We start from the raw sequence: 11,713 nt of genomic DNA on the forward strand, positions 1-11,713 counted from the left end.
AGAGAGAGAGAGAGAGCACGCCATCACAGCTCTTCCACTCACACACACACAAAGACACTTCTCAGGGGAGGAGAAGAGAGGCAGAGAGTGAGGAACTGCCCAGTCTTCACAGACAGAGACCAGAACAAAATCATTGGATCTAGACTAAGCCAGGGTGGTCCAAGGCTTTTCCCATGTCATGGTACTTGTCTTCAACACCAAATGCAACATTGCTTGCATAGCTTGTCCTTGATGGAAATGTTTGTTTGTAAATAAACCAGCCGGGAATCAGAGCAACAAGACAATGCAGCATTCATCAAGTCTGAGTTCTATAAATGAAGGTCTAACATGACACAATGGTTTAAGGGGGTGTGTCTTATTCTGGCCCCTCCCCCCATCAGTACCAGGAAAATGGTAGCACCCACCAATCAGAGAAACACAAACAGATTTAACCCTTTGACGCGTATGATCACGTATTTGTGATCCTTGTTGAGTGGTCCCTGCAGCGTACGATCTCAAATATGTGATTGGAACAGTAGCAACAGAACGTATGACGCAACAAACGCGTCTAAACAGCATTGTTGTCTGAACAGCATCAAAATATTTTCTGTACTGATGGAAAATAAAGTCCTCAATTTTACCTTTTATTGTAAAAGATAAATGCGAACTTCATCATCCAAGCATCACACGCAACTCATCCACAGCCAAACTCATTCCATAAACAGTATGAAAAAATAAAAATAAAAATATTGTATGCACTCACTAACTGTAAGTCGCACTGGATAAGAGCGCCTGCTAAATGACTAAAATGTAAATGTAAAATAAACCAGTCTAAATAACAGGTTGCGCTGACAAAAAAACACAACATAAGTTAGCGACCTAACAGCTAGACCAGTTTACAATGTACCACATCTCTGGTGAGCACAAGAGACTAATGTAATGTTGTTTAGAAAAGAAATGCGTGTCAGCTAAGCTAAAAGCAGCTAAATTCTTTATGACGGCAGCCATGTTTGTTAATGTTTGACTTGGCAAAAACTCCCTAATCCCAGAATGCCATTCACTATAAAACGCAAATAAACAAAGTCAAAGATGGCTGCACTCATTGCCTGAAAAATATGAACTTAGTTTTTGCCACTTTTCAGCATATTACAAATCGTTGATGTACTTGTTACAGTGTATACTAGAACCGGAGCACATGACTTGACAAGTCGTTAACCGTTCTTGACAAATCACAAAGCAAATAAAATGTTTTCACCTCACAGATCATCACACTAAATACAAGCCTACTGCCTATCCGTAACGCGAAAGCTAAACAGGGATGAAACCATTTTAGAGGGGTTTGTGGGGGGTTTTCAAGTCCATGGGGGTAGAAATGGGGGAAGGTATCGTAGGGGGATATGATGCAGGAAATATTACTATGATGGGGGATTTATCAATAAATGGGGGGCAAACAGAAGAGAAGTGTATACGCTAAATAAAAATAAAACCTCTGGAAAGGGGGTCTGAGCTGGCAACCCTGAGGTACCAAAGTTACAATCTGATGCCGCATTCAAAATAACTGGGAACTCGGAAATCTCAGAATTCCGACTTCAGTGCGTTCAAGACAACTGACAACTCGGGGAAAAACGAGCTCCGACTGGGGCATTTTTTTTAAAACGGTCATCCAACTCGGAATTCCAACTCGGGAACTCTGGCCTCTTTCTAGAGCGCCGACTTTCCGACCTGAAGATCATTGACGTCATGATTTTACCTAGTAAGACAGTTGTCTTGAAAGCACCATAAGTCTGTCTGGTGATCTATCCCTTGTTATAACATATTTGCTCTGACAGACGCTTACGTGACAACCAGAATGCATTGTATAATGTCAACAAACATGGCGCCACACATGGCCGGCAAATAGATTAGCATTAGCTCATCATAATCAGTACAACATTCAAAAAAGTATTTTACACACATCATTTGTGTCCATTACAATCTATGCAAGAAACGGATTGCATGATTTGTCACCAGTACTTGAAAACGTGAATAAAACAGTAAATACATTATGATCCATACATTCATACGGTGTGCTACAGCAGAAAACGACAACACGATATACAGAAAATAAGCCACTTACTTTGATAGGAATGCACACATGTCCAAAGTCCAATTTGTAAGACAATGCGGGCGCCAGCCAGAAAAAGTGCTGGGGGAAAACGTTTGTGCAAGGCCTGTTCTGACTAGAGATGCGTAATGTCTTCATACTTGATCTGGGGAAACACTAGGGAAGTGCTTGGGCTCTCATTGAAGAGAGAAGTTTGTCCAACTCAGTAAAGCCTCAAACATACATTTTCCTCAACAGTGAAATGGGTTACTTCTATGTGAATTAACGAGGAGGCGGAACACACCTCAATTCAAACGTTGTTAAAAAATAAAACTTGTTTGGAAATAATTAACGCGCATGAAAAAACTCACGCAACAGGGCAACGGTTCAAGATATTTGGAACTCACGCGTGAAAAGGTTAATCAGCCAATCACAAAGACATAAAAGGGAATCTGAGGCCCACAGATGGAGCCAATATCCATATCCAAGACGTTTAGTCTTGTTTTGTTTCTTTCCAAAGACAGTATTATTTCCTTCAGTCCAGGTTATGATTCCCCATGCCCAATCCTGCCCAACGTCCCCTGGCTGCCTCACACGCAAATGCCAGGGTGGTATTCCTTAGGGCACACTGTGACCGTAGCAAAACATTTCATTGGACAAGTACAGATAGTACCTTTCCCTTTCACTCCATTTGGAAAAATGTTCTTCCATTTCGTGCTTACTGACACCCACCCCTGCAAACACCCCCAAGGCTGCCTGGCACGCACATGCCCGATGCCGCCACTCAACCGGCACGAAACCCGGTACAGAAACAGCTCAAATCAAACCAAATACAACATGCAGGACTCCTTCTTACCTCCTCCTGTGAGGCGTAGTGTGGTTCCTCTGGGGCCACAGACCAGTAGCAGTAGTCAAAACCAAACTCCAGCACCTTCTCCCTGGAGTCTCCATGTCCGTCCTGACGTCCATCCAGCTAGGGGGAGAGAGGGGCACAGACAGAGAGACAGAGAGACAGACCGTCAGTCAGTTAAGAGACTCTCAGAGACAAATTTCTTGTATGGTTTGAGCTGTACTGATATATCTGCATGTTTTGCTGCACATTCAATTAGGTCATCAAAAGAATGTGTTGCTGAAGCTTATGCTTTATGGGACTGAGGTTACAGGGTTACAGCCCAGACAAGAGACCCTGTGTTACCTTGTTTTACTACTAGAGACAACCACTTAATCAGCTACAGTGTCAGCATTAGAGTAATAGGACTGACTGCCCTGGTGTTGACTGTTGACTAAGGGCCATGCCATGAAGGGGGCAACTGAAGGAGAGCATGTATCTACATGCCCGGACAGAACTGTTGAGCTGTTGCTCTGGACAACATTAGTTTACAGCCACTGAGCATCATTTCACAAACAGTGTACGAGACCTTATTAACCGTCGACCTCATGTATTTTCACCATGATACTGTCTAACCTCTTCCTTAACATGGATTTATTGTTGTTTCCATGTTTTAAAGCTGACATCACCATCCTTCAATGTTTTAGAATACACTCTCAGTTTAAGGGGATCAGGTTGAGCAGGGCACATACGAGTGGCCGTTAATCTAGTCAATCATCAATAATGTTTCTAACAGTAGCATTAGGCCACACTAAAACGTAGGTATTCATTCCTCACAGCCAATTGACTGCAGTTAAAAGCTGCTCCTTCAACCATGCACCATTGTTATGATACTGAACAATAGGCCTGCTTAGGTTGGCTGATCTGAGAGTGAACGTGTGTTTTTGGAGCTTGGACCATATAGCACACAGGCTTAGATATGGTGTGTGAGCTCATCTCTGTGGTCATTACTCTCTCCATCCCTCTATCTCCATTTCTCAGTCTCCTCTTCCTTCATTCTTCTGTCCTCCCCTGCCCTCTCTCCCATCCCTTTTCAGTTATTCTCCTCTCCCTCTTCCCCTCTTTTCTCTATCCCTCACTTTCTCCATCTTAATCCAAACTGTCCCGCTTGCCTAATATAATTATTTCCATGGGACCCCGCTTGCCTAAAATAATGATTCCCATGGGACCCTGCTCCAGTCTGCTCCAAGCTGCTCTATAACAGCAGGACGCCATATGTGGCTCGTCTCTGTCACATCATTTCTAAAACACATATCCTCTCCCTTTTCTAACCTCTGCCGTAAACATCTCCAGCACTGAGCAACCGGTGAGAACTAAATTTTATTTATAATATTGTAAAGCTGAACATTCACACTTAATAAACTTGATTTTGAGTCACTAAGAGGGAGTAATAAATCAGGTTCCTCCTAATTTCTGGATCTGGGAGGCAATAATTATATTGTGGGGGGGAAGCTAAACTGTCACAGATACTCAGTCATGCTACGGAGTCAGTTTTAAACCACTTGCTCTAACGAAGGTATGAGGGTTGTAACTTGGGTTCACAACTTGTCATCAGCCACCGAATAGCAGAGGCTTGAGTGTCCTATTGGAGTGTGTGTATGCGTGTCGTGGTGTCTGTGGGAGGATCCCTTTACATGTGTGTGTTTGTGTGGGTGTTCTACGTGTGTGTGTGTGTGTGCGTGTGTGTGTTTGTGTGTGTGCTCTGTTGTGTCTATGTGCGTGCCTGTGGGCCCTGTGTGTGACAGTCCCTCCCTCTAAGTGTCTCGGAGTGTGTGTGAGGGAGTGTGTGTGAGGGAGTGTGTGTGAGGGAGAGTATGCTCTGCTCTGCACAATCATTATGAATAATATTGGAATCAGACAGCAAAGGGCCCAGTCCTGAGTGTAAACATCCTGCGTGTGAGAGACAGATACCCTCTGGATGCCCCCATCTCCTAGGAGCCTGCTGCCCTCAACCTGCCCTACACACATAAACAGTATGTCAAGATCGCTGCCTCAGCTCTGATGTTGATTGACAGATATACAGTATTTGCCAATATCACAGAGCAATATAATGTGGGAATATCACATCAATAACATACAGTATCAGATTCAACTGTACAGTACACACTAATAAATGAGGGTTCCTCAAGGGTTCTTTTGGGAAGAGTGATGGTTCTATGTGGGACCATAATGACTCAAAGAGCCCCTTTGAGCTCTTCAATGTTTTTTTTTTACAGTTTACAAAAGGGTTCTTTGCTCTTTTAGTGATAATTAAAATGTAAGGGAGGTAGCTCATTAGAATATTTTGGGTTGTAGTTTGTTCACAGCTCGTTTTGTGCAACTGTGAGTGAGAGTGTCATTCCAGTTTATCTAATGTGTTGTGTTATGCCATTCTATTTGACTATGGCCAGTGATGGTGTCTTGTATGGCCTTGTGTCAAATGAGAACAGTTGATTAAATCGGTCAGGGACACCAGCTGTTCCAGAGGTAGCTCATTTTAACTAGTCAATTACACAATACTAACACCTATGGAATTTTAACAATATAATATGGCTGACCAGAATAAAACACCCTGTATGGTTTTTCAAAAGGATCTACAAAGAACCTTTCAGATTGAGAACCATAAAATAACCATAAAAAGAACCATAAAAAATTGTTCTATATAGCCCCAAAAATGTTTGTAACCATAGCGGAACCCTTTTCCGCTACAGTATAAATAACTTTTTTTTTGGTTCTTTATAGAACCTTAGGAAATTGTTATTTATAGCATCATACAGGTTCCATTTAGAACCTTATGAGCATGGTTCTTGATTGAACCTTAAAGAAGTGGTTCTATATAGCCCCAAAAATGGTTCCGCTATGGTTACAAGCCAAATAACCCCTATCTGGTATTATTTAGAACCATTTTTTCTGTGTGTATCAGATTCATTGTGGTCCTCTGTAGCTCAGCTGGTAGAGCACGGCGCTTGTAACGCCAAGGTAGTGGGTTCGATCCCCGGGACCACCCATACGTAAAGATGTATGCACGCATGACTGTAAGTCGCTTTGGATAAAAGCGTCTGCTAAATGGCATATTATTTTTTATTATTTATTCACTTGTGCAGTTACATGCTGGGTAAAAAGGCAGTATTGGACTCACCTTAGTATTCTTTATCCTAACCAACTTGTCCTCCACCTGCACAGCAAGCTTCCCTCCATCCACACCTTCCCTGTGGAAGACAGAGAAACAGACGTTGTGTTAGCATACTTTCATTTTTATAGTTTCACGTAGAAACATGCATTTGCCCACATTAACTACACATTATTAGTGCCCAGTCAGGGGGCATGTTGGGGAGATGGGTAACAGATGCGAAGGAAGAGGGGAAGTCATGGTGGACAGACATGACCATAAACTGGTGGTCCTCTCTAGCTGTTAGTAGAGCATGGCACTTGCAACGACAGGATAGTGGGTTCAATTCCTGGGACCACCCGTACGTAAAATGTATGCACACATGACAGTCAGTCGCTTTGGATAAAAGTGTCTGCTAAATGACATACTATTATTATATATTAACTGAATATCAGAGGCAATGACAAGAACAAATAAGGTGACAGACCATGTCATTCATTCATCGGTTCTTCTGACCTATCCACGTCACACAGCTGGACAGGTTGGCTACATGAGACCTAGCATTATTATAATTAATGGTTGTTACAGAGACAATAGGGCCATCGTTTCATCTGTACCATATTTTCAAATGCCAGATGATCAGTCTGTTTTATGTACTTCATTTCTGTGACTTTTAAAAAGAAGGCGGGATTGCAGGCAAATCTAGCAAATATAATGAACTGTTACTTGAGACTAGTGACATGAGACTATTACATGATGTGAAAGACAATCCAGAAAATCCCTGAATCAGAGTTGTGTGAATCTCAATACTGACCAGTTCTTATGCAAAAGAAAACAGTCCAAAACGGGCCCTGCAAAGAGTCCCTCGGGTGAGGAAGCTTGAGCCATTCCTGGGACAAAAGCCCATGTGTGTGTCTCTCTCTCTCCAGCATCTGTTTGTGTGTGTGTGTGTGTGTGTGTGTGTGTGTGTGTGTGGAGCAAGGACAGATGTGTGTGCTCCAGCTGCTGTCTCTGGACACATCTGATGCAACAGAATGAAATCTGAGGCTCTAGTAGAGTAGCGCTGAATGAGTTTAAAACTCCTTGAGCGATAATGGGGGATTGCAACAATGAGGGAACGCTGCAATAGTACTAATAACTTCTCTGTCCTTGGTCTGGGTGTGTGTGTGTCGTGTGGTAGAGAAATCAGACCAGGAACTCTGTTGTAAGTTGTAATAAGCACATGCTCCACCACGTGGGATTCATTTTGCCAACCCCAGCTGCCCAACCCAAAACCACGACAACCTCAGAGAGACGGCTTCTAACTGGGGTTCTACCAGCGTGAGTGGAAGGAGGAGGAAGGAGATGGAAAACAAAATGAGGCCTCCTCTGTTTTGACACAAACTGAAATAGATATAGGCCTATTTCTCAAATGGATTGACACATTGTAGAACATGTAGTAGCTAGTGCTCTCTTCTCTCTCTCTTTCTTTCTTTGTCTGTCTCTCTCTTTCCCTCTCTCTCTATCACTCTCCAAAGGCTTCACAGCATACTGTAGCCAATTGGAAAGAGTCGGATTGGCTGTCAGTAGACAAAGGATAGATTAGGTAGAGGGCCGATTGGTCCTTTGAGAAACATGTAACAGCTTGGGTTCTTCTGTTATCTCTGTGTCACAGTGCAAAGCCTGAATGATGGCATGACAGCTACCATTAAACTGTACTGAAGTGCAAAACATTTGACATTAACATATAAACACACACACACACACTGTACAACACACACATACACACACACATACCAGCAACAACTCAAATCCCTGTAAAAGACACAACCAGGAAGCATGTATTTGCATGACAGTGAACGTTAGCTATAAAGTCCCATCTTGTAATGCAAAGCACAAGGAAAGGATTTAAAACAACCAATGATGTTCAGGCAAAGACATTAAAAAAATGCTTTATAGCTAGGCATATATTACTTGGCCAAATGCTTCCTGTGCTTGGCCCTCCTATGTTGAACATAATAAACAGCTCTCTATCCACCGGATGTGTACCAAACTCACTAAAAGTGGCAGTGATAAAGCCTCTCTTGAAAAAGCCAAACCTTGACCCGGAAAATATAAAAAACTATCGGCCTATATCGAATCTTCCATTCCTCTCAAAAATTTTAGAAAAAGCTGTTGCGCAGCAACTCACTGCCTTTCTGAAGACAAACAATGTATACGAAATGCTTCAGTCTGGTTTTAGACCCCATCATAGCACTGAGACTGCACTTGTGAAGGTGGTAAATGACCTTTTAATGGCGTCAGACCGAGGCTCTGCATCTGTCCTCGTGCTACTAGACCTTAGTGCTGCCTTTGACACCATCGATCACCACATTCTTTTGGAGAGACTGGAAACCCAAATTGGTCTACACGGACAAGTTCTGGCCTGGTTTAGATCCTACCTGTCGGAAAGATATCAGTTTGTCTCTGTGAATGGTCTGTCCTCCGACAAATCAACTGTACATTTCGGTGTTCCTCAAGGTTCCGTTTTAGGACCACTATTGTTTTCACTATATATTTTACCTCTTGGGGATGTTATTCGAAAACATAATGTTAACTTTCACTGCTATGCGGATGACACACAGCTGTACATTTCAATGAAGCATGGTGAAGCCCCAAAATTGCCCTCGCTAGAAGCCTGTGTTTCAGACATAAGGAAGTGGATGGCTGAAAACTTTTTACTTTTAAACTCGGACAAAACAGAGATGCTTGTTCTAGGTCCCAAGAAACAAAGAGATCTTCTGTTAAATCTGACAATTCATCTTGATGGTTGTAAAGTCGTCTCAAATAAAACTGTGAAGGACCTAGGCGTTACTCTTGACCCTGATCTCTCTTTTGACGAACATATCAAGACTGTTTCAAGGACAGCTTTTTTCCATCTACGTAACATTGCAAAAATCAGAAATTTTCTGTCCAAAAATGATGCAGAAAAATTAATCCATGCATTTGTTACTTCTAGATTAGACTACTGCAATGCTCTATTTTCCGGCTACCCGGATAAAGCACTAAATAAACTTCAGTTAGTGCTAAATACGGCTGCTAGAATCCTGACTAGAACCAAGAAATTTGATCATATTACTCCAGTGCTAGCTTCCCTACACTGGCTTCCTGTTAAGGCAAGGGCTGATTTCAAGGTTTTACTGTTAACCTATAAAGCGTTACATGGGCTTGCTCCTACCTATCTTTCCGAGTTGGTCCTGCCGTACATACCAATACGTACGCTACGGTCACAAGACGCAGGCCTCCTAATTGTCCCTAGAATTTCTAAGCAAACAGCGGGAGGCAGGGCTTTCTCCTATAGATCTCCATTTTTATGGAACAGTCTGCCTACCCATGTGAGAGACGCAGACTCGGTCTCAACCTTTAAGTCTTTACTGAAGACTTATCTCTTCAGTAGGTCATATGATTGAGTGTAGTCTGGCCCAGGAGTGTGAAGGTGAACGGAAAGGCTGGAGCAACGAACAGCCCTTGCTGTCTCTGCCGGGCCGGTTCCCCTCTCCACTGGGGTTCTCTGCCTCTAACCCTGTTGCAGGGGCTGAGTCACTGGCTTGCTGGTGCTCTTTCATGCCGTCCCTGGGAGGGGTGCGTCACTTGAGTGGGTTGAGTTACTGACGTGATCTTCCTGTCTGGGTTGGCGCCCCCCCCCCCCTTGGTTTGTGCTGTGGTGGAGACCTCTGTGGGCTATACTCGGCCTTGTCTCAGGATTGTAAGTTGGTGGTTGGGGATATCCCTCTAGTGGTGCGGGGGCTGTGCTTTGGCGGAGTGGGTGGGGTTATATCCTTCCTGTTTGGCCCTGTCCGGGGGTTTCTTCGGATGGGGCCACAGTGTCTCCGGACCGCTCCTGTCTCAGCCTCCAGTATTTATGCTGCAGTAGTTTATGTGTCGGGGGGCTGGGGTTAGTTGGTTATACCTGGAGTACTTCTCCTGTCTTATCCAGTGTCCTGTGTGAATTTAAGTATGCTCTCTCTAATTCTCTCGTTCTCTCTTTCTCTCTGAGAACCTGAGCCCTAGGACCATACGTCAGGACTACCGGGCATGATGACACCTTGCTGTCCCCAGTCCGCCTGGCCTTGCTGCTATTCCAGTTTCAACTGTTCTGCCTGCGGCTACGAAACCCCTACCTGTCCCAGACCTGCTGTTTTCAACTCTTTAATGATCGGCTATGAAAAGCCAACTGAGAGACCTGAGCCCTAGGACCATACGTCGGGACTACCGGCCGTGGTGACTCCTTGCTGTCCCCAGTCCGCCTGGCCTTGCTGCTATTCCAGTTTAAACTGTTCTGCCTGCGGTTATGGAACCCCTACCTGTCCCAGACCTGCTGTTTTAAACTCTAATGATCGGCTATGAAAAGCCAACTGAGATTTATTCCTGATTATTATTTGACCATGCTTGTCACTTATGAACATTTTTGAACATCTTGGCATGGTTCTGTTATAATCTCCACCCGGCACAGCCAGAAGAGGACTGGCCACCCCTCATAGCCTGGTTCCTCTCTAGGTTTCTTCCTAGGTTTTGCCTTTCTAGGGAGTTTTTCCTAGCCACCGTGCTTCTACACCTGCATTACTAGCTGTTTGGGGTTTTAGGCTGGGTTTCTGTACAGCACTTCGAGATATTAGCTGATGTAAGAAGGGCTATATAAAATAAAATTGATTGATTGATTGAAATGCAATGGCAAAATACAGTTAACTTAAATTTGACTTAACTCTACAACCCCACCCCTTAAGCACCCCAAAGGACCTTTAACTCAACATACTATTGTAATTTGGGCTAATAGGTGGGTAGAGAGGGGGTGCTTGTGTATGCACACTGCTTACTACACTAGTCTAGCTACCCCAAGATTGTGTTTTTAATGCAGCTGTAAAATAGACAAAAGTTTTTCTATGAGTGTTTCACCAACAAATGTTGCATATTAGGTTGTGATACAACTGAGCGACATTACAAAATTAAGGGACATGTATTCACTAGAAGGCAGCATATTAATTTGTTGTTCTAACACTGTAATTTCAATAGTGTTGTTACTGTAGCACATTGATTACTACTTTAGTAATTGCATAGTAATGGAGTGAGTGGAGCCAATATATGTTTTTATTCTGACAGTGTACATGGGTATCATGGCTTTTCAAGAAGTAACTTGCAAACTGAGACATAGGGTGTATGCACAGTACATAAGTCATGTACATTTTTGGGCATATAGGCTACCTACATTGTATCAGAATGTAGGCTAGGAGATCGAATGAGCTGGAGCTGCCCAATTCAGTCCAATTCCCATGCGTAGCAACACTGACAACACCCACACACACACAACAGCAGAAGAAATCACAACTATTGTCATCTATTATAAAAGGATCATAGAGTAGATCATCTGTCCAATCACTTGCATATGAAGCAAAGCTAGTTAATAGTCCAACTTTATTGACAATGAACTCAGAATATAAAAGAAATAGGCTGAATTTACCTTGCGTTGAGAGGGCGAACTCGAATCGCGACTTTCACATTTGCCATAGTTCCTCACTTGGTAAAGGCGACTCGTTATGATATAAACTCCCCTTAATAATTACATTCACCCGTTAAAACGGGAAAACGTGTATTCACCATCCGTCAACCAAGACATTTCTCACAGTAAAAAGAGCCGCTTCGTCCCGACGCTCAACGGACA

General features: G+C 43.2%; 1 protein-coding gene across 1 annotated transcript in view; it reads right to left on the reverse strand.

The window, feature by feature from the left end:
* LOC311145719 (uncharacterized protein) overlaps nt 1-11,712 on the reverse strand; it is a 70,819-nt gene extending 59,107 nt beyond the window's left edge. The window contains exons 1-3 of the mRNA XM_084182002.1: nt 11,513-11,712; nt 6,070-6,139; nt 2,919-3,035 (exon numbers count right to left, since the gene is read on the reverse strand). Coding sequence (XP_084038128.1) covers nt 2,919-3,035; nt 6,070-6,139; nt 11,513-11,559 — 234 coding nt within the window. The 5' untranslated portion in view covers nt 11,560-11,712. The remainder of the gene's footprint in view (nt 1-2,918; nt 3,036-6,069; nt 6,140-11,512) is intronic.
* Between the last annotated feature and the right edge of the window lies 1 nt (nt 11,713).

Source organism: Coregonus lavaretus (assembly GCF_964263955.1).
Source record: "Coregonus lavaretus genome assembly, chromosome: 18".
Lineage (NCBI taxonomy): Eukaryota > Metazoa > Chordata > Actinopteri > Salmoniformes > Salmonidae > Coregonus > Coregonus lavaretus.